Source organism: Musa acuminata, chromosome BXJ1-10 (assembly GCF_036884655.1).
Source record: "Musa acuminata AAA Group cultivar baxijiao chromosome BXJ1-10, Cavendish_Baxijiao_AAA, whole genome shotgun sequence".
Lineage (NCBI taxonomy): Eukaryota > Viridiplantae > Streptophyta > Magnoliopsida > Zingiberales > Musaceae > Musa > Musa acuminata.
In genome coordinates, this window is record NC_088336.1 from 32191923 (window position 1) to 32216144 (window position 24222).

Here is a 24222-nt window from a genome sequence, read left to right on the forward strand (position 1 = left end):
AACGCGGTTCGGCTCGAACCAGACCTAAACCGGATTTGAATCGGACCGGAACAACAACCGACTCGGTCCAATGATTCATATTTCAAATCGAATCGGAATTGACCTATTTTGTAGAATAAAAATCAATCGATGGTTCATGATTTTTATTTTTAAATTATAATTTCATTTATTTAAAATTATTTTTTTTAAAAAAATCGATAATTCTAATTCTAGTTTCAGAATGAACCCAATACGATTCTAATTCGATGATTTTAGTTTCCAAAACTTATGGATTAGAACTATCGGAATCCGAGTTGGGTCTATTTTCGTTGAGTCTTTAATCGATTTGGTTTAAGCAATGAGATAAATTAATATCATACTATATATATATATATATATATATATATATAAGAGCAAAGAAGAGGAGGTTCCATCTTGTATGTCCATCACCCTGGCTGCAAGTGGTAAACAGCATCATCAGTTTTCCTTTGATTTCAGTCATGTCGAACCTTTGGGTGGCATGCTTGCTTAGTTTATGGTTTATTTGTCTCCACCTTAGATCTCTTTTCATCTCCTACTGTATCACCAGGGAATCAATTCATCCTTGAGTTGGCTTCTCCAATATGATGTTTGAGACTTCAGCCTCATGCATGTAGCTTTTAAACTAGTGGTGTTCTTCAGTCATTGCCACTCCCATGATCCTTCCTGGCTTTGCATTGATTTCATGTTCTTAGCTTCTCATTTTAACTCTGCAATCACTTCACTGAGCCTTATGCAGATCAATTGCTTCTGCATCCGATTCAAAGCAGTGAGCTGTCTCAATTCCATATCAACTTCTATGGATATATATTTTTTGAAGACACCTCTGTACATAGCTTCGTCAAGCTAAAAAATATCAACATGAGAACTTCCAAACTATTAATCAACCAAGGAAAGAAACTTACACTCGAAGTTTAATCCTTTGATTGCAACAGATTCATGATATTTTAGATCTAGAAATTAAACCTAAGACATCACTACTTCCGAAGAATTTCTTGGTGAAAGCTGCAACAACAGTTCTCGGATCAATTTTGATTGAGCACACAGAACTTGGCTTTCTAGTCTATGGATCAAACAACAGCACAGCAAAAAAACACATACAACTCTTCAATCCTTTTAATGCCGTGTTCATCATTCATGTCACTCCACAAGAAATGCTGTCTTCTCGGGTTCACAATCCGGTGCAATTCTGGAAGCAGGAAGTAGACAGAACCCCACATTATTTGCAGTCTTTCTTGCGGAATCCTCCTGTTGAGACTTCTTGCAGTAAGCAATTGCTCCTTGGATCGAGCTCTCCACGTCTGAGTTCGCACTGCTGCTCCTTCGCAGCATCTGTTGTCCATGGAATTCAGTAGAATTCACGCTCGAGAAGGAGGAGGATTTGGAGGAAGCATACGATGTAGAAACGGACGACTTGGTCGCGGACTGCCAGTGATTTGCACCAGAAAAAGACCTCCTTTCATCCGAGTTCTCCTCTTCCGTCATCTTCTCCTCTTTGTTCTTCACGGAGCTTCCGATTCTGACTCGCCCGAAAGGGTTCTTCTTTGCTGCCTTCTCACTGGGACAATCGGGTTTGCTGAACAGGGACTTGAGATAACCCTTCGAAGCTTTCAGGCTCAGACCGAGCGTGGCTCCCTTCACGAGCTTCAGCTTCCTTGTCCATGCCTTCTTGGGGTGCGATCGGATGAGCTCGTCGGAGAATTCATGGAGCTCGCCCGACTCGCACGTGACGACTGCACTCTTCTCGATGTGGTCCGAGGCGTGTAGGAGTTGCTCGACCATCTGCAGCCGCGGCGGAAGGTGGAGAGGCAGCAGCCTCCCCTTGTAGAAGAGGTCATCTGCAGGGGAGGCCATGGTCTGGCTCTCCGGCGGTTCGCCACTCATTTGGAACTCAAACTCCGTGGAATGTGGAGGAGAAGAGCACAAGGAGGCGGCGCAGCTGAAGTCCATGTCAAAGTACTCTTCTTCTACACACCGATCATTCGGAGCAAGGCTCTTTGCCATGGAAGAAGACCCACTGCTCTCTCTCTCTCTCTCTCTCTTCTCCCCTTCTCTCTATGTACTCTCCTCAATTGTGTGGTCTTTGGCAAGCAGAGGAGGAGACTGCATCAACATGCCATGTTTACTACCGCACTAATCAGCTTGCAGATGATTTGAATTTGAAGTGTTTAGACTCCCAAAACATAGATTTGTGTGCTTCTTGAGAAACACTTAGAAATGATATCTTTCTTTTAGGGTGAGAAGCTAAATGTGCCAGTGGAGTTGATAGCAACATACAGGTGGTATTGACATGAGGAGAGTTGACCACCTTTGATCATTGTTTAGGCTGATATTAAAACCCAAACAGTTGTCATTTCCACATTGTTTAGGCCATTTCCTGATGCCCAAATGGACTGCAAGGACAGCACGTTGGCAAATAATAATCCAAGGAATTTAGCTAATGTTATTTCGTCGAACAGATGGTATGCGAGAACGGTTAGGAGGGTCGGCAAGTAGCATACTAAAAGAATGGCCTACGCGGCTCGAGGCGTCTCCTTTGTCTCGCCGACGCAATGAACACTGACCGCCTCTCTGCCGATGCCTCTGCTAACCTCGTCCTTCACGCCCTCCGACTCCGGCCTTCTCCTCATGTGGAGACGAGAGCTGTAGGACGACAAGTGTCCCACTTTGGTGTTCGAGTTCCAATATGTCACTTCATTTAGCTTTAATTATTCGAAGGCTTATTGGATCATTTATAATCGTTCTTATCCCGCAATCTAATGGGGTACTTATTCGGCCTCTGTCATCACCGAACCTTCCAACCCATTTCTTATCGGACTTACTCTTCTCGAGAAGCATGCAATTCCACTACTTCGCCGACGCGTGCCCTATAATATATATATATATATATATATATATATATATATATATATATATATATATATATATATATATATATATATATATATATATATATCTGTCCAATAAATTTGAGTTAATTGCACAAATTATTTGATCTCACTGTTTTTTTATAAAAAAAATATTTTTTTGAAGACTTTTTTTTAAAATCAATTTAAGTTTCAATATATTACATTTAGAGGGATATATACAGAAAATTACAAACTTCAGAGGGATATATTTAAAATATTCCCAAGAAAGTGCACGAAATGGTTTGCGGGGCCCATTCGATGCTTTGATCGTCAGGAAGGCTACGCTGACACGCGTCACAGCCGCTGCGTTGTCGCGTACCCCTTACGCGCCTCGTGCGCGCTCTCAGGGCTTATATTCAAGCCAGTGGCAGGAGCTTTTGCTCGCATCTCTTCTCTTCTTCTTCTTCTTCTTCTTCTTCTTCTTCATTATCATCATCTGCAGAGTCGTTCGCTTCTCCACGAGGTGGTATGTGTCTGTGCATCTTGTTCTATTACAGAGAGGTCTGTTGTTGGTAACCCATACTCTTCGTGCTTGACATGAAAGAGTGCCTCAACTCTCTTTTCAGATAAAAGCAGGAATTGAGCTGAGATTACCATCATCTGTTATGTGATCAGTTTATATCAGCTTGAATGGATCTTGGTTTGTATATTAATGATTTGTTCTCTTTTAAGGCTTTATTCAATGATAGGAGAGGAAGTATTCCCGGCATCAGGAAAGAAACTTGTCACTGTGAACAAAACTTAATTGGTATATGTTGGAAATCGTAAACAACCAGCGAAATTGGTAGCAGTAATTAGAGAGGAGGATGCCAAATATGAGCATCGACAGCATGCGTATATGTGGTTTCTTTTGTTAGAAATCATTGAAAAGAGGTTGTGCATGTAAGCTAAGCCTGCTTACATGGTACTAAAGTCGAATTCTACGCTTCCTCCACATGTTGCATCGAACATGCTTGCAAAAATTACAAACTGAAAGAAGAACAAAAAGCTTATAGTTTGTCGATACTTTTCTTGCTAAAAGGTATAGTTTAGGGAAAACAAAAGCTTATGGTTGTTCTTTCTGAACAACAAAGGCCATAGCCGCAAAAGATTGCTAAAAGGTTTAGTATCAGGCCGAAAATTCCGGTCCGGATTTGGTTTTTGGATAGAGGCTGTAAACAAGAACTTGAAACATGTTCAGCTTTTTTTAACAAGTATGGAGTACCGGAGATCTATTTGATATTATGTTGTCTTTGATTTTTTTTGTTTGCTATTTATTTTTTTCTTTTTTGTGGATAATTATTCTTGTTGATATTGTAGTACTTTGTGCTCTGTTATATGAAGGGGAGCTGTGACAAGTTAAAAATATCAGGAACTGATTAATGAGAAATTAGAAAGGCAAAAGGACTGACTTAGTACCAAACAAATGGAGCATGAAGTTTGACATCTCCTTTCTATTGGGGTCACCCTCAATTGCTATTAAGTTTGTTTAAGAGACCTGACTGAGTCATGTTTACTTCATTAGTATGTCAACTTACTGTTCTTTATGTATGCTTTCATGAAACACTCCATCTTGCTTAGCTTCACTATTTTATAACAAAGCAGGATACTAAAGGAAATTGAAGGGATATCGGACTAGGAGGTGTCATTGATCTTTAAGAATATAATTTTGATCCTTTTTCTTAAAAAATTTCTTGAGACTCCTAAATTGATTTTTATGTCTTAATCTGTTCAGAAAATTGGATCTCCTATATTATCAATATTTCTTTTTGGGCTCATAGAGAAAGTTTTGATCTCCCATATTCTCAGTTATTTTGTCTTAACCTATTGAGAATATGATCTTTTGTCTTACCAATTTTAATGTACTTTAATGATCCAAAAAATATGCCTTGGTCAAGTAATCATCTTTTGTCAAGCATTTATAGGTGTGTAAATCGGGATTTCGTTTCCTAGGAGCAGCATATCATTATCGACTCATGTTAGACTATTAGTGTTTTGCTTGCGTATGCATCAAAACATTTTTGTCGATGATTTAAAATATAGTAGTTTCATCAGGAAGATAGGCTTGGCATGAATTCAAATAAATGAATGATGTGTAATGTAAGGAGAACAATTGGTAATCTCCTGAGTTGGATGTTTACGTTGACTATGGTAGCCCAAATTAGGAGACAATGATGTATTGATTTTATTTTGTGTTCTTTCTTGATAATTTACTTTTTGTAAGAATGATAACATATATTCTTTCATATCATTAGTAATCTGTCTCAGATGATCTCAATATTCATCCATCATTGTTCAATTTGTTAGTCATTTCTATGCTCTGCAATGGTTTTTGATCTATAGTCAATTGTTCATTCTTTTGTTTTATGGCATATCAATTACACATTTCCCTTTGCTTTAAACAGCCATCATAGCAAAGTGAGATGGGAGATGGAAAAATTAAGTTTGACGGATCAAACACTACTGAGAGAGGACTCTTTTCAAACATGATGTACGGATTTTCCGAATATTCATCGGCCGGATATCCACCTCAAGGCCACAGTGGATATCCACCGCCACATGGATACCCTCTGGGGCTTGGTTCTTATCCTCCACGTGGATACCCGTCACATTTATCAGGTCCTTATCCTCCATACCCGTCACATGGATACCCGTCGGGATGTCTAACACATATGTCAGGTCCTTATCCTCCATATGGCTATCCTCGCCCTCCTGGTCCACCCCCTCCACGGTATCATGGTACACATCAAAAGAATGCAATCTTATTCTACTCTTGCAGTTACATGTTTTAGTTTGATGATGTAAATCGAACTCTTTCTCCAGGATATGGACATGGCTCTACCATAGGGTCAATGCTGGCTGGGGGAGCAGCAGGTTATGGGGCTCATCACCTGTTGTCGTCGCATGGGCACCATCACCATCATTTCCCCGGGCATGGAATGTACCATGGCCACCCTGGTCATCATGGCAAGTTCAAGCATGGCAAGTTCAAGCGTGGCAAGTTTTGGAAGCATGGAAAGTTCGGTGGCAAGTTTAAGAAGTGGAAGTGATCTATCTGTAAGGTTGTTCTGATGACTGAACTGGTTGTGCTTGCTGTGGCTTTGATCTTGAGAGGAGGGAGGGTCTGCCCTTGTTTGTGTGATATGAATGTTGCAGCTATCATCGTCTGCAAACACTCTACTCTGAGAGTACTGGTGTTATCTATCCTTCCACAACTCTGTTGCTGATGAGTAGTAATGTACTACACATAAACATGTAGTAGCTGTGTCATGGTTCCATGTTCTTCGCTTTGATGTGGAAATCATTGCTTCTTCTTTCTTTTGTTGTTGGTCATCTTCTCATGTCACCATTAACATCCACACTCTTTTTTTGGAAAATTAAACTATTTAAGTTGCTAACTTTTTGATAATTAAAATTATATAAAAACAATGTGATTAAACAAATATTTTGTGGTATTGTTTTGATTGGGTCTGCAATCAACAAATCTTCATAGAAGATAATAGTAAATTAGAATTACACAAAAATAATGTGATTAAAATATATTTATGTTGGATTAACAAGTTTTCTTAGAAATGAGATTATATTTCCGAAACATTTCGTCCCATTAAATTAGCATGCGGAGATCGGAAGAATAATACGCCGAAAATATAAATGTGGGTGGGAGGCATGCTTCAACCGAAAAAAGCAGTCACTGAGCTCACGACTTATCTAACGACTAGGCGTGGCGAAACCAGTGCTGTTAAGCCGAGCCGAGAGCTCCTGGCAGGCATTGGTGTCGTAACTTGAGTCGTACATATTGTTGTAGGCAACGACCGCAGTCGGGCCAGTTAAGTACTCACGTTGAAGCCCTTTGCCCGCCGACTTCCGTCGGAGTCGCCCTCGCTTGGTCTCGGACATGGCTTTCTGCTTCGACCTAAGCATCCCCTTCCTCGAGGGTGACAGCGGAGGCGGCGGCGCGTCGTCGGAAAACAAGGCGCGGAAGGACGCTTGCCTGAAGGCGGTGGTGACGGCCATGGAACTCGGCTACGCCGGCGTCCTGTCGGACGCGGACCGTTGCAAGATCGCTCCCCCTTCCTTCTTTCCTCCCTCCTCAAGGCCTCCGTTGCCTTCCACCGCGACCTCCTCGGGGGCGCCCCCCTCGCCTCCCCCTTCCGCCATTACACCCGCTTGACTGTTTCTGCCCGCGGCGCCGCCTTCGCCGTTGCCCTCAACGGCAGCGCTCTGCTGAGGACCTGCGACCTAGTTGCCCTACGCCCTTTGAACCAGGACGCGTTCGACGAGGCTTGTGAGTCATCCGAGGTGCGATCTGGTTATGGCTTTGTTCTAGGGTTTATAATCTATTCACTGATTTCGGGTTTCCTTGAAACAATTGGGTTTTAGTGGTAAAATGCACCTCGGAATCAGATAAATCTTGATTTCTTGACAAGAATGTGTTGCGTGTTTGATGCTATAAAGAACAATGTTTTTTGTCGTATTCAAGAACGAAGATGTTAGATGAGAATCAGTGTGATCGATGGACATGGGCAAGTAAGTGCTCATAGAGGAAGGGAAGTTCCTTTGGGAATGTTAAGAATGGAAACATATCCGATAATGACCTTATGATGATGTGGTGCACATCCTCTTCTCCGATTGGTGGTAGAGCAACACAAGCCTTAGTGAAAAAGTTCCTTGCTAGACATTTCAAGAAATCAGTTAACCTTCTTGATCACCTCTTATATTTGGTTTTTTTCTAGTTTCAGTTTCGCACATTCAATTAAATGATAACACATTGTTTAACCGATGTAGTAGACATAGTGGTACTTCTTGCTGCACAGTTGCAGAAGCATCAGGTGCATTTACCAGAGTTGTAAGTTAGATAATCCATTGAACTAAAGAATGTGTAGAAAATCCTTATAAGAAGAACTATTTCCTAAAATTTCATTTCAATTCTAGAGGCAGCATGACTTTTAGTAAAGTAATAAGGATTCTTGCTTTGTATTACTATACTCGTTCTTTCAAGTGCTTCTGACTCTTGTAATCTGTTTTTGTTGTGATGTTATATATATTTTATGATAGTGGCTGTTGTTATGATGGACTTCTCATCTTTTAAACTGTGTTGGTTTGAATAATTCCATAGTTTTGATTGAGGTGCTGAAGTTTTAATAAATTGATGACCTGATTGGGGATCAGATTAATTATTTGCTATCAAAATGTTAGACAGGTTGATATAATTTCAATGGATTTCTCCCAAAAACTTCCCTTCCGTTTGGGGCTTCAATCCATTAAAGCATGCTATTCAGATGCTGTGAGTATGTTTATTTTGTCAACTTGTTACAGTTCCTGATTTTCTGTTCAGATCTGCTTATACTTTTCCTGCCTATGTCCCATGCAGCATGGATTATATTTTGAAATAACCTACACTCATCTTATAGCTGATGCTCATGTTAGGATGCAAATCCTATCAGATGCCAAGGTGAAACTAGTAATTTTTCTTTCTCCGCTTATTTGAGAAATCTAATTTAATTTTGCTTTTATAACAAAATGTCATTTTTTTTCCTAAACTTGAAGCCATCTTTCAGAGAGGGACTCGTTCAGTGTATGCCATTGTTAGTTTTGAAGTACAGTTATTTCCTCTAGACCACTTATTTAGTGTGTGAGAAATATTTAATTTGTGTGAGAATTTGATGTTCTCTCATTAATCTGGTTCGTGTTGAAATATTTGTTGTAAGTTAAAAAAAAGTGATAATCTTGTGTTTTATTTAGTCGAGAATTAATTTTTGAGTTCTTTTGACATATATGGATCTGCTTTGTGTTTTGGTGATTACCGGTTCTTGAGTCCTATAATTATCTTCATGTTTGTCATAAAAAACTCAGATGGTATTAGTTGCTCTTGAGAACTGTCTCTTGTATGCATCCTTCAGTCCGAAGTTATCATATTCAGAACCTTCTTAGAAAAACCTTTCATTTTGTTGTTGTTATAAGTCATTCTTAGTTGTTTGCAGGAAGAGGAAATCATAAAGAAAGATTATCCTATCCTGCTTATCCTTTGCCTTTTAAGAGTTTGTTTAAGCCTATTATTTTCAAGAAGAAACTATTCAAACCAAAAAGAATGAGGAAATTTGTAAGGTAAGACGAGTCCAATAAGTTTTAACGGGCATATTTATTGATATTCCTTCACTATCAGACTTCCATTGTTTTGCATGTCTTCTTTTTATCCTCTAGTTTCTGTTCCCATGTTCTAACTTTTGTCATTGGCTCATATAGCAATTCTCCACTTAGCTAAGTTTGTTTTTTCCTAAATAACCATTATGCTGACAGATTCTCCCACAAAGATCAGTATGCTAAACCTATAATACCTGGTAGTATGCTACAAGAAATAAGGGGCAAAAAATGGAGGCTAGTGGGGTCAAGAGATGTATCTGAACATGCAACAAGTGTTGTGGGCTATTTCAAAGCAACTAGTATGTTGGATTATCCATTTTGCCAATATCTCATGGCTTTGTCAAGTTGATAACCAAAAACATCCATGGCAATTTTTAGTACTCAGGGCATGGTTAGCTGTCTAAAGACTTGAGCAAATTAATGTGTCTTGGGCAATGAACAATGATGATCTTTAGTGAGTAGTTAAAATAAGAAGTACTAAAATGATTTAGAACAAGTTAAATTGTTAAAGCACTGTTAATAAAGATGATCATAAATTTAACCTACCACTGTGTTAGTGTACTCATTTTCTGCCTGTGGTAAAGGTTTCTTGGAAGTATGATCATAAATTGATATGAAAAGAGTATGAGGTGAAGAAGCAATAACTAGAAGTCCTAAAATGAGTAACTGTAACAATGATGTTGCAATTGGTGTTGTTGAATTGGACACTTAATGGTAATTATCCATCAGAGTAGTTGTTAATGGCTACTAGTCCTGACTGCTGAAGTGAATCAGTTTGGAGCAGAAACTGCAGGTATTAGGCTAGCTAACATCTCGTGGATGTTTTTCTATTCCTAAGGTGATGCTTTTCTTGGAGTTCTCTGTGATAGAATCTGCTGTGTGCACCATGAGAGGGAGAAGTACATGAAGAAAGACTATCGTTGAAAACAAAGGCTACTTAAATTTTCTTTTTACAGGAATAGTTATATGATTGTTTCTCCATGCAAATCTATAAAAATTCTACAATTCAGATCACACTGTTAATAATAATAGCTGTCAGTGATGGATGCTTTTGTGTTTACAGTGCCGACCTACAATTCTGTGGTTTGACATGCGGTCCAGCTTTTGTTCGAGGGAATTGGCAGAGAAGACCTCCAAAAGGGAAAAAGTGGGATCACCAGTGATGTCTTACAGAGGAAGAAGCTATATTTTAAGTCTAGTTTATATAAAGCACCATCCAAAATATATCCTCGCTTAGTTCATCCCGGCCGAATCCTTCGAGTTCTACGACTGGTGGCCATGTGGATGGATGTATCGTTGAAGCATCTAACTTGGCTTTTCATGCTTGGTGGTGGGCAAACTTTGGTCTGTAACAGGTCCAAGAACATCCAAAGATGAGTTACACCGAATGCTGCCGCCTTCGAGTCACTTTGTGCCCGGTGGCCCGCCCAAATCATGCAACAACGAACGGGTCGGTACTCGGACGCCCGCCGAATTGGCTCTCTCGGTCTCGCGCCCCCTCGTGCACTGCCCATTGACTGTGGGACCCGCACACCCCTCGCACGAGTCCAGTGGGCTTTCCTCACCGTTAAAATGAGCTTGCTGGTGCTCTCCCTCTCCTCAAGCTCAAGAACCCCAACAATCCCATGTTTCTTTCCTCCTCCTCCTCCTCCACCACCGCCGCCGCCAACTACCCCTTCGGCGAACCCGCCCTCGACCGTCCGGAATTCGGCTCGGCCGTCGGTCCTCATGGCCTCATCACCGACGCCAGTGGTTCCTTCTTCCATTTCCCCTCCTCCATTCCTCCCTATTCGTCCTCTCTTCCCACCGAACATTATCTCCACAGGAGCAGTAGCGCCCGTTCGCTGCCGCTCCGCCGCCACATTCTCGGCCCCCTCAACCAGCTACAGCCGCCATTTTCGTCGTCCCCGACCTCCTCCTTCTGCGACTACCTCGACTTCCACGCCGCCCCGATGAGGCGGGTCGTCAGCACTGGCGATCTCCAGGTGACCAAAAATCTCACCTTTAATCGACCTCGGGTCTTAAAATTCTCATCTTGAATGGCTACTCAGTACTCACGTTCAATCTTGGATCTTTGCTCTTGTTCGACGGCTTCTTGTGGCAGGGGGTCGACGGTGTCCACGAGAATCATAGCCATGAGGGAGGTGTTGCCGGAAGAGTCGGTCGATACAGCGCTGTGGAGAGGAAGGAAAGGATCGAGAGGTATAAGAGCAAGCGCAATCAACGGAACTTCCACAAGAAGATCACCGTATCTACCGATCCTGTTCTCCTTCATCAGCTGTCTTTTTTCGACGGAGTCATCGTACCAACACTTTTGATCTAAATGACTTGGCTCTTCATTCCAGTATGCATGCAGGAAGACATTAGCCGACAGCAGGCCGCGAGTGAGGGGCCGGTTTGCGAGGAACGGTGAGACAGGGACGGAGGCAGAGGTAGAGACGGCGACGGCGGCTACAAACATCTTCGATGGCTATAGCTACGACAACTACGAGCAGAACCAAGGCTGCAGTGTCGGTGGTGGCAATGACGGCGAGTGGTGGAGCCGGTTGCAAGCGGCGCTGGCGACGGACGAGGAAGACGAGTACAGCTACGACGACGATCTCCTCGCCAGCTTTGCCGACGTCTTCTCCATGGACATTCTCTCCTCAAGTCTGGTGAGCAGAGAAAGCACCGAGTAAAGGAGGCCTTATCGAAGATGAAGCAGCAGCAGTGAATTCTTCTTGTACTTGTCTTCTAATGTCTTCCAGTCAAACCTCGTCGCAGCAGCTACAGTTTCTGTCTTCTCGGTTCCATAAATTCTACATATACTCACCGCCTTTTTCTTTTTGAGTTGATGCCATTGCATTAATTCTGTGCATGAGATGCTGCTGAGTCTCTTCTCTTTGACTTTCGAGAAAGGTGGTAATGATTCACAGAGAGCTGAGTGGGAGTCAGCTCTAATCAAAGGACTCAACAGAGACCGATACGGTGAAGATAAAGAAACATTCTTGTCACTGCTTCCACTCATTCTCCCAAACCAAGTAGAATCGATCCTAAAAACCAACCATCACAAACATTACGAAAACAAATATGATTATAATTTATTTAGCTTGTGTTCTTGACTAGTTTGTTTGGCTCCGTGGATTCCTGTCATCATGATGAAAGAGTGGAACACAATGAACAACACACTCTAGTTGACAGATCATAGCGCTTCCAAGGGAGGGCTAAAGCTTCCACAAAGATGACTGTAGCTTTGGTATTTGGAAAGGAGAGATAAAAGAGGAAATGGAGAATGTTTGGTCAAAAAAGCGATAGAAAAAGAGGACACTCACTATTTTTTGGCTGAGATTTTGGAATAAGTTCTCTCACAACATTAGCTTACCTAATGACATGATTTGAGGTGTATTCTTGGTCGCTTTAGTGACAACCCACTCCACTCATCAGCTTAGATATATATAGTAGTAGCACTCTTAATACAACTGCATCAACTGCATCAACTCAGCGACATTGAAGCCTTTGATCCAAGTCTAAAGAAAGCTCCTCACTGTCACCTGATGATGAAGATGTTATTCCATGCACGAGGAGGACAAGAGATCTTTCCGGACGCAGCCTTTGCACATGAGCTTCGAGGACATGCAGATCACATTAATATCTCACAAACACGAGAATCTAAACCTCAGACAGAGGCTGTATGAGCAGGAGGAGGAGGAGGAGGAGGAGGGTAAGCAAGGAAGAAGCCCACTCCGTGTGATTCCTCCACCACTAAGCTGGATTGCAATTGATATCATAATTATACCTCTATGATGAGGATGTGAAAGTACTCTTCTACTTTCTGATGATTAGGTTTTGTGTGCGCATGGCGTTCCAAAGAGCCATGGCCAGCCAACTCCGGTCAATGGAGCCTCACACTCACAGGCAAGTGCTGCAAGTTGTTTACTGAATCTGAACCGAGCTCGAGAAGCATCATGAGGGCCTAAGACAAAATGTATCATAGGAACAGAATGATGGACAAGGTTATTCAATCATGTGTTCCACTTAGCAGCTGGTGGGAGGGGGAATGATGAGTTTGTGGAGTTCAATATATGAGTTGCAGGAGACAATGGAATCTAGAGACATGTAGTGGACTTTCTTTCAAGTCCATTCATCAGTCTTGAGAGCATGCCAAGAGCTGGGAAAGCTACCCTTTGGATGCTCATATTGACTAAGCAACACTCACATACGACTTTGAATCTCCAAGTCTTTGAAGGATGATTGAGACCGGAATACCTCATGATGACCAAGGAAGGCATTTTGAAGAGTGAATTGACGAAATGTCACAGTAACACAATATAAAGCAGTAGTAGAAGAATGCATCATAATAAATAAAGGAATCACGAAATTCTAAAATATAGAGTGAAATAATGGAAGATAATGTGACACTCTCATGCATCTATCTATCTATCTACCCATCGATTGACTAAATGAATCAAATGCATAATCAACAGCCTCAATAAAAAGAACATTATCAAAAGAAAATTATTAATTATAATCACATATTAAACTTTTATTATATTTAGAAATTAATATCCATCATCACAACAACAATCCGTTGTAGTCTAGTTGGTTAGGATACTCGGCTCTCACCCGAGAGACCCGGGTTCGAGTCCCGGCAACGGAATTTTACTTTATATATCAATGAAATGAATTGAGTTATTACTTTCCGAAGCGCAAAACGTTTATGTTTCGTTTTGCTTTTTGTTTTTGTTTTCTGTTTTATTAAGGGAAAACGTTTCAGTAAACCGTGATGGGGAATATACGACGGAGTCCCATTGCCCTTCTCTCCTCTGCCGCGCGACTCCTGTGGGTCCCACGGCGAATTGTCACAATCTCTCTCTCTCTCTCTCTCTCACAAAAACCAGCGATGGCGTTCGGACCCTCCCGCGTACGGAGCCTGCCTTCCCCGCCCGGCGGAGACGACGGCATCATCCGCCTATCGAGATCAGCGGCAGCGCCGCCTCAGCCACCCTGGCCCATCTTCCTCCAAGAAAGCCCCCGCCGCCGCCGAGGACGTAGGAGCGGGGGCTAGATGGCGAGGAGACGGAAAGCCCGCGGGGCGTCGAGGTGCGGCCGTCGGGGGCCGCCCCGACGAGGGCCTCTGTGGGAAGAAGCTCTTGGCGGAGCTCGGAGGTCTTGGGGCACGGGCGGGGATAGGAGAGGGGACGCCGAAGGCTCCTCGGGAACTCAGTAGATCTTCGTGGTGTCGCTTGCGCCAATGCCCGATTCTTGATTCGTCGGCAAGAACTGGTACGCAACATTCTTTGCCCTAGTTTCTGATGTAATCATCGGCAAGAACGGCTACCTCGCCAAAGAATTCATCGGCGAGAACTGGTTCGCGAAATCTTTGCCCTAGTTTCTAATGTAGAAGTCATCTCTCCGTACGATCAAAACTGGGAACAAGGCAACTTCGTGGAAGGGAAAGAGATGGATCTCTCAATTCCAGGTTCTTGATCTCTTGGTTCTTTCTTCGATTTTTGTGGAGGGAAAGAAATGTTCTCTTGATCTTGAAGTTCCTTATCTTGTTTCAGTTTGAAAGGTTTCTTCCGCTCTTTTTGATCAATAGGATTGGGAACTCATGGAGGTTTCCAAGGGAGAAGCCAATCTCACATCATAGTTATCTTTAGATTCCATGAAGTTGCTCTCAACTATGAGCCTAAACCATCCTTAGTCTTCACTAAAAATCTTGATACAAGTCTTGAATGTAACTAATTCCACTAAAATTGAAGCCAAATCGGAACCATCGGCACATTATTACTCTCTGTTACAAGGAATAGAACTACTTACTGTTTTGTACCATTCGAACGGAGCAGGAAATTCTTATTGAAGAGGAAGAACTGTTGATCAAAGTGATGATGAATGGCCTGAAAGTTCTTCTGATGGCGAGGAAAAAGAAAAAAAAAGGAATGGTAAGGGGGCATCGATCTCGCCACAACCCTGAATGCACCGAAAAGAATTGTCATTACTTACGATTATGTTGGAAGATCCATGCTGCAGGTTCTTAATTCCAATAGATTTATTTCCTTATGTGGAGTATCTATCTGAATTATTATGCGGGAAAAAAATAATTAGTTCATTTTATGTTTTTTTTTCCAGATATTTGCATCACACCATTTATTAGATCTGAGAATATAGTACGAAACACGATCAGACATGTGCATTAGAACCAATCATTTGGTCAGCTTTACATCTTGAAACTCTTTGGTAGATATGTGCATTATATTTTGAGGTTATGCTCTAGACACTTTGATCAAACGGTTAGTGACCTGTTAATCATTCCTGTTATTGAAAGGAATAAGATTTGCTGAGAGAAAAGAACCATGAATATAGTTGTGAGGATATGTTGGGAAGAAATTTCATGGGTGCAGGAATCGCTCACTTATTTTATATCTTGAGACCCTCTGAATAGCATAATTTGTAACTAAATTGAGATCGTAGAAATTATATTACATGAATCTCATGCAGGCATTGAGGTTTCTTTTTTTCCGGCATGAATTAGTGTGGGTGTCTTGATTTTATATAAACGTCATCAAAATTTATAGATTCTAAAGTATGTTGAGTGTTTTCGTTTTAATTTTGGATGTACTTGGGTCCCTCAGATATATGATGTAGCCGAATTGGTTCATGAAAACAATGATCTTCAAAGCACATTTTTCAAAACTAAGTTCCACTGTGTGATTCCTGAAAACATGTAGGGTTTTTACGAGAGGAGCTGATGCAGCAATCCAAGGAAAATAAGAGAGGAACTGTGCAGTTGAAGAATTATTACGAGAGCGGTATGCCTTCTTCCTTTTTTGAACATCAATATGACTCTGAACATGTGTTATATCATTTTCTTAAGAGGGATTTATTATTATGGCTTGTCATAGTGTCTCTTGGAAGTTTATCCTCTAGTGTAAATAATTGTTATGAACATGATGCATTGCATTCCTGAATAGCATTGTGGTCATGCTAAAAGCTGCTTAGACTGGTGTCAGATTATTTGGATATTTTTGTCTTGTGACCTCTAATGGGCCCCCTTTCATGATGCATTTTTTTTCATGTCCCGTCGTAGGAGTGGTTTCTTTTAGTTGTTGGTGGCAATCCTGAAACTTCCAGTTAGGGTCCTCCTATGTTCTGGACCATAATGTTGTCATTGTAGCTTGAGAAAAGGTGCAGCAGATGATGTAAACCTTGCAACCAGATCCACTGACAATCATGATTAAACACAGAACAAAGTTCCACCTTGGGCATCCTTTGTTCAGAATAAAACAAATATATAACCCAATAGTAAATCTCTTCCTTTGCATATCTGATACTTCCGTTTATGTCGTAGTCCCAGATTCAAAACTTGTTGACAAATTGAAAGCAAATAAAACTTAGTCCTTTGAATTTAAGCACTTGTCGGTTGTTTCTTCAGTAGACTGTACAAACTTTTAGACTGTTCTCCACTGATCTCAAGATGGCAGTTCTCTTGTGAAGAAGTATGAGGCATCTTCGTTTCAGACAGTATCGGCTCATATTGGCTGGAGGAGGAGATGATGATGAACTTCAAGACTTGTATTTCCAGAAAATTCAATTAAAGTTGGTGAGCAGCTTCCTTTCCTTCTTTTTTTTTTTAATGTTTTTGGTGGAGATGGTTCCAAGTGTTGTGATGTTGTGCAGAACTCGAGCTTCAGTGAGAGACACTGATCAGTAGCCAAGTTCCAGTCACAGAGCACTATAGTTGTTAATTGTGATCTAATTTTTTTGTTGTCTCTATTGATCTCATCTCATGAACTGTTCTCCTACATCTTCCTCTATGCAGCACAGTGAAACTTAATGATGGATGGATTTTTCATTAGTGCAAATACAAAGAAGTTGTTCCCCTCGGAGTGCTCATTGTTTAAGGGAAGGGTGGGTATTATTACTTTTGGTCCCTTTTTCTTTAAATTATTCTTTTTATTTTGTCGCTATTTCTTCATTTCTTTACTTTTGCGTAAACATGCGGGCAAGGCATAATATATTATATTTGCAGGCACGATCGATGATGGATGGGCTCAGATATGTCTTGCATGCAATTTTGGATGACGTGCTGATAATGTCCGGATCTCATTAACAACAAAGCTCATGGATTCCCGGTGGAGGGGGGGGATGGCGTATGACCGGGGCCAGGGATGTGGAACCCACGGGTGGGACCCATCTCATCAATCCGAGGTAAATTTGGATAATCTAAACGTACCTGTTAATATGTTTGTAGAATAAAGAAATCCTCCGATAAATGGATCCATCTCAATCAATCCAAGCAAGGTAAATATTAATAATCGAAATTAATTTGTATGTAGAATAAAGAAATCCTCCACCCAAAAAAAATATTGGTACTTTTTATTAGATTTTATATAGGATGGTATTAGGTAAAGTGATAAAAATTAATGGAATAAAGTTTTGAACCATGTCGTTACCGTCTTCCATTCAAAACTATTTCTCACTTCGAAGGTGGGATCCTCTACAACCATCCGTGCCCCCGCCAACCAGCAAATTGAAGACAGCAGAGATGGGGATGGGACAAGAATTGGAAGGGATCCATGCTAGCCCTCCTTCGGAACCGTCTGTCATCTCCGACCCCCTCAATGAAACAAACGAAATCGACGACACTGACATGAAGATGGGAGGAGCCGACGTGAGGAAGGGGCTCATCGTGCCGGTCGCCGGCGATGAGGAGACACCGACGACGAAGGCGCCCGTGGCCTCCGCGCCCAAGGACTTGTTCCACGTCGCCTACGCCGTGTACTTCACCCTGGGTGCGGGGTTCCTCCTGGCGTGGAACGCCTTCATCACCGCCGTGGACTACTTCAGCTACCTCTACCCGGGTGCCCCCGTCGACCGCGTCTTCTCCGTGGCCTACATGGTCATTGGCCTCCTCCTCCTCGCCGTCATCGTCTTATGGGCCCGCCGCTCCAGCGCTCACCTCCGCGTCAACGCTGGCCTCGCCCTCTTCATCGCCGCCCTCCTCGTCGTCCCCGTCATGGATGCCGCCTACGTCAGGGGCAAGCAGGGGCGCTACGCCGCCTTCGACGTCACCGTTGGCGCAGTGGTCCTCTCCGGCATCGCCGACGCCCTCGTGCAGAGCGGCGTCATCGGATCCGCTGGGGAGCTCCCCGAGAGGTACATGCAGGCCGTCGTAGCCGGCACCGCCGCATCCGGTACCGATCCCTTCTCAGATCTCTGTTTCTTTCATGAATATAGCACAAGAATTCCCATGTTCTTGATCAACGAGTCAAATCATAGTGGCACATCCATCATCCATCACTTGGTCTTGAAACCTGATTTCTCGTCGAGTGGTGTGTGTGCAATGAACCTGTCGACTGCACAAAGTTTTAGCTTCAAGATTCATCAAGGCTATCGAGATGCATCATGTCATGTTCGGCTCAACGTTGGTTGAGCTACTGACTCTTCATCAAAACAAATTCTGCAGGGATCAGAATGACGTATGAGATAGAATATATAGATAGCATTTGAAGTAGATCATATCTCTAACTAAAAGAATCATCATTATAATTAATACATGTGGAGTGCTACTACCCTTATAAGTTTCGTGATCTCACCAAATAAATTATTATAGCAATAGAATCCCATGATTGTAATCTAGCTAATAACGACCGTCCTTTAATCAGGGTTCACGGAACATGGTTTTAGTACTGTAGTGATTGGTCTAACAAGTAAATGATCGATCCTTTTTGTGAAAAAAAAAAAAAGGGCCTTCTTGTGTGTGTGAAACAAGCAGACCAAATAACAACTTAATTCTTGCTATGTGTAGGGGTGCTTGCTTCAACTATGAGAGTCATCACCAAAGCCATCTACCCACGGGATGCCCATGGGCTAAGGAAAAGCGCAATTCTGTACTTCACCGTGGGCATTGTGATGATGGTGATCAATATCGTCTGCTACAACATGGCGGACAGGCTTCCTGTCGTCCGATACTACAGACACATCAAGCTACAGGCAATGGAAGACGAGAGGAACGAGAGAGGCCCCACGAGCGGGTCTGCACTGGGGTCAACCCTGTGGCAGATCACGGGGAGGATCAGATGGATTGGGCTTGGAATCTTCCTCACCTATGCTGTGACACTATCCATATTCCCGGGATATATCACGGAGGATGTTCACTCCGAGTTGCTCAAGGACTGGTATCCCATCATGCTCATCGCCGGATACAACGTGTTTGATCTTGTAGGTAAGTCTCTGACGGCGGTCTACCTCGTTGAGAATGCCAACGTTGCGGTATCTTGCTGCGTCGCAAGGCTTCTCTTCTACCCACTTTTTGTTGGTTGCTTGCGTGGCCCCAAGTTCTTCCGCACGGAAGTCCCGGTCACCGTTTTGACATGCCTCCTGGGGCTAACCAATGGGTATTTGACTTCAGTGCTGATGATAATGGCACCCAAGTCCGTGCCGATACAGCATTCAGAGACGGCAGGGATTGTCAGTGTATTGTTCCTAGCAATTGGCCTGTCTTTTGGGTCAATAGTTTCTTGGTTTTGGGTCATTTAGGTGCAGTTTTTACTCACGTAAACAAGCTACTGCTATATAGTGTAATGTACCAATGTCCGCAAGAACGATGCCTTTATACGCTTTCTTGCTTCTATTTAACCATGGCAATCGACATGCATTTCTGCTTATTCAAGTGTTATGTTCTACGATAAGATGCATACACAACAATGCAACAAAACACTGTTTATGTTCTGAGATTGTATAGAAAATAATTTCTCAATCACAACATTTAAGCAATATACAATCCAAAAAATCAAGCAGCGTTTCAAGATCCCTTGATCCATCATGAAGAAGCATCAGAACGAGAAAACCAGAAGAACGAAGCAGCGATTCAAGATTCTCGATCGATCATGAAGAAGCATGAGAACGAGAAAACCAGAACAACGAAGCAGCGGTTCAAGATCCCTTGATCGTTCATGAAGAAGCATCAGAACGAGAAAACCAGAAGAACGAAGCGGCGGTTCAAGATCCTCGATCGATCGTGAAGAAGCATGAGAAGGAGAAAACCAGAACAACGAAGCATCGGTTCAAGATCCCTTGATCGATTATGAAGAAACATCAGAACGAGAAAACCAGAAGAACGGAGCAGCGGATCAAGATCCCTTGATCGATCATGAAGACGCATCAGAACGAGAAAACCAGAAGAACGAAGCATCCGGTCAAGATCCCTGATCCGTCATGAAGAGGCATCCGAACGAGAAAACCAGAAGAACGAAGCAGCGGTTCAAGATCCCTTGATCGATCATGAAGAATCATCAGAACGAGAAAACCGGAAGAACAAAGCAGCGGTTCAAGATCCTTGATCGATCATAAAGAAGCATGAGAAGGAGAAAACCAGAAGAACAAAGCAACGATTCAAGATCCTTCGTAGCAAAAGGATCATAGGCAAAAGAAGTTCTAACCATCAAGAACAACAGCGACGGGCACGAAAACAAACAGGGTAAGCCGTCAAGAGAGAGAGAGAGAGAGAGAAGGGGAATCACGGCCCACCGTTACCGGACGAAGAAGCCGAGGGCGTTCCACTTCCCTGGAGTCCCCCTCGCCTCCCTGCATTACCGGCATCGGCGTCGTGGAATAAAGATAGCGTCATCACGGACACAACTTTAAATGCAGCTTTTTCTGTTGGGAGGGCAGTTGGAACAACACGACAAAAGACTTCTGCTTCACACGTCCTTCGCAACAGCAGGCAGTTGTGCTTCGACGACGACGTGTGCAGCAGAAATCTGTTAGTGGTGTTGTTTCAAGTGCCCTCCAAACATAAAAGGCTGCATTTAAAATCTTTCGTTGTGAAGTTGAGATGACCAAAAAACAATAAGAAAAGGGACAAATTTTGATCTACACACAAAAAAAAAAAAAAAATATATATATATATATATAAATATATATATTGCATAGTAATACATGAAAAAAAAGAATAGAGAACATATGACAATAATATGTGTCCTGCAAAAAATATTTTTGCTTACTAGTCGAAACATAGGAAAAATAACATCTTTTTCTATCAAATCATTTGATATTTATAAAACCAATACTACACAAAATAATCTTTCTAAGAATATTTTCATTATGAGCTAATTAAATTGAATTCAAACATTTGAAATCTTTATATGTGTAGCTTACGATCCCACATCCATCGAATTTAGACATAGTTCATGTACACAATACTCCCCTACAGTAATTGATCGCAACCTATATACTCAGACCATGATCTAATCCATTATTCTCCTACGAAAGCTTTGAGATAGAAGCCATGATTTTGCACATCACGCGAAGACTTTATATACATCTCCAGTGGCTCATATGCATGATCTTAATGTGCATGCATCTCTCACTAGTTCATGTATATGATCTTAATGTGCATGCACCGTCTCCATACACTCAACACTTTCTATGGAAAGACCAAAATAATAATAATTTCATTCCACGAAAGGCGACATCAACATGCTTATATTCTAGGTAAATTCGCTCTCTATATACGATGAATCTAATCATGGCTTGAGAATCTATAAGTTAGGACATGCAGATCACATTAATATCTCACAAACTCGAGAATCTAAACCTTAGACAAAGGGTGTATGAGCAGTAGGGGGGCAAGAAGGAAGAAGCTCACTCCGTGTGATTGCACTTGATATCATAATTATATCTCTATGATGAGAATGTGCAAGTACTCTTCTACTTTCCGATGATTAGGTTTTGTGTGTACATGGCGTTCCATGGACAACTCACGGTCAATGGAGCTTCACACTCACTAGAAAAGTGCTGCAAGTTGTTTACTGAATCTTTACCAAGGGTGGAGAAGCATCATGAGGGCCTAAGACAAAGGAACACAATGATGGACAATGGAATCTTTAGCAGTTAGTGGGAGGGGGAATGATGAGCCTGTGGAGTTCAATATATGAGTTGCAGGAGACAATGGAATCTACAGTCATGTAGTGGACTTTTCTTTCAAGTCCATTCATGAGTTTGAGAATATGCCAAGAGCTGGGAAAGCTACCCTTTGGATGCTCATATTGACTGAGGAACACTCGCATATCTTGACTCTCCAAGGGTTTGAAGGATGATTAAGACTGTAATACTTGATGATGACCAAGGCATTTTGAAGAGTGAATTGATACGGTGAGGAGTGTCGCAGGCTCTTCTGCTTTAGGATGGATGGATGGAAGCTACAGGGACTTGATGAAATGTCACAGTAACACAAAACAAAGCCGTAGTCGAATGCATCATAAAGGAAATGATGAAATGTCACAGTAACACAAAACAAAGCAGTAGTAGAATGTACCATAAAGGAAAACAGTAACACAAAACGGCAGACACAAAATGTTATAACCAATACCTTGTCCAGATCCATAATATAAATTTTGGATGACATACATAAGATACTATTCCTCGATGGTCCATGCACTAATTTTAAACTATATAAATAAAACCATCAACTCCCAGCATAGCTGTCATGTTCGATTAAGATATTACTATCTATATTATCACTATCAATTATATCAAATGGGTTACTGAATATGATTTGAGAATGTATCTAATCATTCGACTTGATTCTTTCTAATGATATAATTGATGCTACTACTTCCACTTTACTATTGTCTTTCATGTTAGGTGAATGACTTTGACACTAGATATCTCTGGTTCCTTTCGTCACGTTTTGATTGAGAGGATCTTTCTTTTCTTATTCTATTACCTTGGTGATAAAACGTGAAAAACTATTTAAACTAGAATAATTCTCTCCATTGATCGGTATCGATTGAAATCTAACCTCTACCAACTTGTACAGTCGATAATAGTTAGATTTTCATTTTTTCAGCTAAGACAAACTTTGTTTCAAGCGATACATGATCTTTTATATCATGGATTGCTCGGTACGGATTAGTTTGCATGCGGATCCCCAATCAAATCGACATCTACCACCCATATTGAATGATATATCACGACACAACGAACCTTGCGTCAGACACAAAAGGAGATAAACAAATATATGGTTATCAAATAGGAGAAAATATGAATAAAGATGTAGTAAGAATTGTAGCTGAACATATATAATCGTTCCTTTTCTTTTTCTCCAAACTGATGGTCCAATCCTGCAAATTCTCTTGCTCTTGGAATTTTGCATTCAGGAATGTTTCCCATGCATTTTTGTTTTAATTGTTCATAAAAAATACTCACACTTAAAACCTAATTCTTAAGGTTAATTAAATCAAGCATAAATGAAAGATCATTAAACTAAAAATCAATCTAATAGGAATTTTCTAAAATATGGAACAAGGATAACCATATGTCAGTATGATGCATCCAACAATGACTAAATGAATCATATGCATAATTAACAATAATAATAATAATATTATTATTATTATTATTAACTATATCAACAAAAAACAATCCGTTATAGTCTAGTTGGTTAGGATACTCGGCTCTCACCCGAGAGACCCGGGTTCAAGTCCCGGCAACGGAAGGTTTCTTTTTGGTATTTAGAATAATACGCAAAACGTTTTTGGTATTTGAAACAATACGCAAAACGTTTATGTTTATTTTCGACTTTGTATGCAAGTGGTTTGGTTTTCATATCCGAGGATAAGGATCTTTCTTGGTCTTCTTTAACAAGTGACTAATGGACGAAGCAAGAATATGTAATTGTCCACATCAGATCGATTCTGAAGAAGCATGAGAACGAGAAAACCAGAAGAACAAAATCCTTTGGAGCGAAAAGATCATACGCATTAGAAGTTCTACTTGCTGCGATGGGCATGAAAACGATTAGGGTAAGCCGTAAAGATAGAGAGAGAAGGGGAACGACGGCCCACCATTACTGGACGAAGAAGCCGAGGGCGTTCCACTTGCCACAAGTCCCTCTCCTCCCCTGCTGGGAGAACCGACTTGAATGCCCCGTCTCCGACCCCTCCAAGGCGGCTATCCTCGCTCACCCTGGTGGCGTCCCCGCCCTTCTTGCCCCTTTTCTTGAGGGACCGGAAGCGGGCGTGGGATGAGAGGCCCTCCCTCGCACGCGCGACGTGCATGCCGCGATGAGGAGTCGTCTCGCTGCTGGGCGACGAACACATGGAAGGCCCCGACCATGTTGGAGATCAAGGAGAGATCAAAAAACAAGAACGCCTCTTCTTTCTTCGTCGCTCCTTTTTCTTGGTTGGGATGC

The 24222-nt window shown here is 41.8% G+C and overlaps 3 protein-coding genes, 1 long non-coding RNA gene and 3 other non-coding genes across 21 annotated transcripts; 5 read left to right on the forward strand and 2 right to left on the reverse strand.

The window, feature by feature from the left end:
• Positions 1 to 772: 772 nt before the first annotated feature.
• Positions 773 to 2695, reverse strand: LOC103969321 (probable membrane-associated kinase regulator 4). The gene has a single exon (XM_009382821.3). The coding sequence runs from the start codon at positions 2020 to 2022 to the stop codon at positions 1159 to 1161; it is 864 nt and encodes a 287-aa protein (XP_009381096.2). The 5' UTR covers positions 2023 to 2695; the 3' UTR covers positions 773 to 1158.
• A 548-nt stretch (positions 2696 to 3243) lies between these two features.
• On the forward strand, positions 3244 to 6224 carry LOC103969322 (uncharacterized). Its single transcript, XR_010480879.1, has 3 exons — positions 3244 to 3393; positions 5312 to 5645; positions 5730 to 6224. It is a non-coding gene; the product is annotated as an uncharacterized LOC103969322 (transcript).
• Positions 6225 to 6570: 346 nt separating this feature from the next.
• Positions 6571 to 11876, forward strand: LOC103969938 (zinc finger protein CONSTANS-LIKE 5-like). Of its 3 annotated transcripts, none has more exons than XM_065088259.1 (6): positions 6571 to 7205; positions 8103 to 8190; positions 8278 to 8358; positions 10111 to 11032; positions 11152 to 11295; positions 11393 to 11876. In XM_065088259.1, the coding sequence occupies exons 4-6, from the start codon at positions 10673 to 10675 to the stop codon at positions 11723 to 11725; spliced, it is 837 nt and encodes a 278-aa protein (XP_064944331.1). In that variant the 5' UTR covers positions 6571 to 7205; positions 8103 to 8190; positions 8278 to 8358; positions 10111 to 10672; the 3' UTR covers positions 11726 to 11876. The 3 variants fall into 3 exon arrangements, 2 of the variants coding, with proteins under 2 accessions (XP_064944331.1, XP_064944330.1); XM_065088258.1 differs by having other exon boundaries at positions 8107 to 8190; XR_010480880.1 differs by lacking the exons at positions 10111 to 11032; positions 11152 to 11295; positions 11393 to 11876 and having other exon boundaries at positions 6622 to 7205; positions 8107 to 8190; positions 8278 to 8671.
• A 1734-nt stretch (positions 11877 to 13610) lies between these two features.
• Positions 13611 to 13683, forward strand: TRNAE-CUC (transfer RNA glutamic acid (anticodon CUC)). Its single transcript has one exon. It is a non-coding gene; the product is annotated as a tRNA-Glu (tRNA).
• A 167-nt stretch (positions 13684 to 13850) lies between these two features.
• LOC135596242 (equilibrative nucleotide transporter 1-like) lies at positions 13851 to 19693 on the forward strand. 13 transcript variants are annotated; one of them, XM_065088267.1, is made up of 8 exons: positions 13851 to 14505; positions 14873 to 14968; positions 15755 to 15835; positions 16508 to 16626; positions 16846 to 16934; positions 17056 to 17234; positions 17514 to 18220; positions 18835 to 19693. In XM_065088267.1, the coding sequence occupies exons 6-8, from the start codon at positions 17179 to 17181 to the stop codon at positions 19563 to 19565; spliced, it is 1494 nt and encodes a 497-aa protein (XP_064944339.1). In that variant the 5' UTR covers positions 13851 to 14505; positions 14873 to 14968; positions 15755 to 15835; positions 16508 to 16626; positions 16846 to 16934; positions 17056 to 17178; the 3' UTR covers positions 19566 to 19693. The 13 variants fall into 13 exon arrangements, with proteins under 13 accessions (XP_064944339.1, XP_064944340.1, XP_064944337.1 ...); XM_065088268.1 differs by having other exon boundaries at positions 13851 to 14309; XM_065088265.1 differs by having other exon boundaries at positions 13851 to 15056.
• LOC135596244 (uncharacterized) lies at positions 17384 to 22667 on the reverse strand. The gene is made up of 2 exons (XR_010480881.1): positions 20556 to 22667; positions 17384 to 18486 (listed from the first exon to the last, which is right to left on the reverse strand). It is a non-coding gene; the product is annotated as an uncharacterized LOC135596244 (long non-coding RNA).
• Positions 22668 to 23453: 786 nt separating this feature from the next.
• TRNAE-CUC (transfer RNA glutamic acid (anticodon CUC)) lies at positions 23454 to 23526 on the forward strand. The gene has a single exon. It is a non-coding gene; the product is annotated as a tRNA-Glu (tRNA).
• Positions 23527 to 24222: the final 696 nt, after the last annotated feature.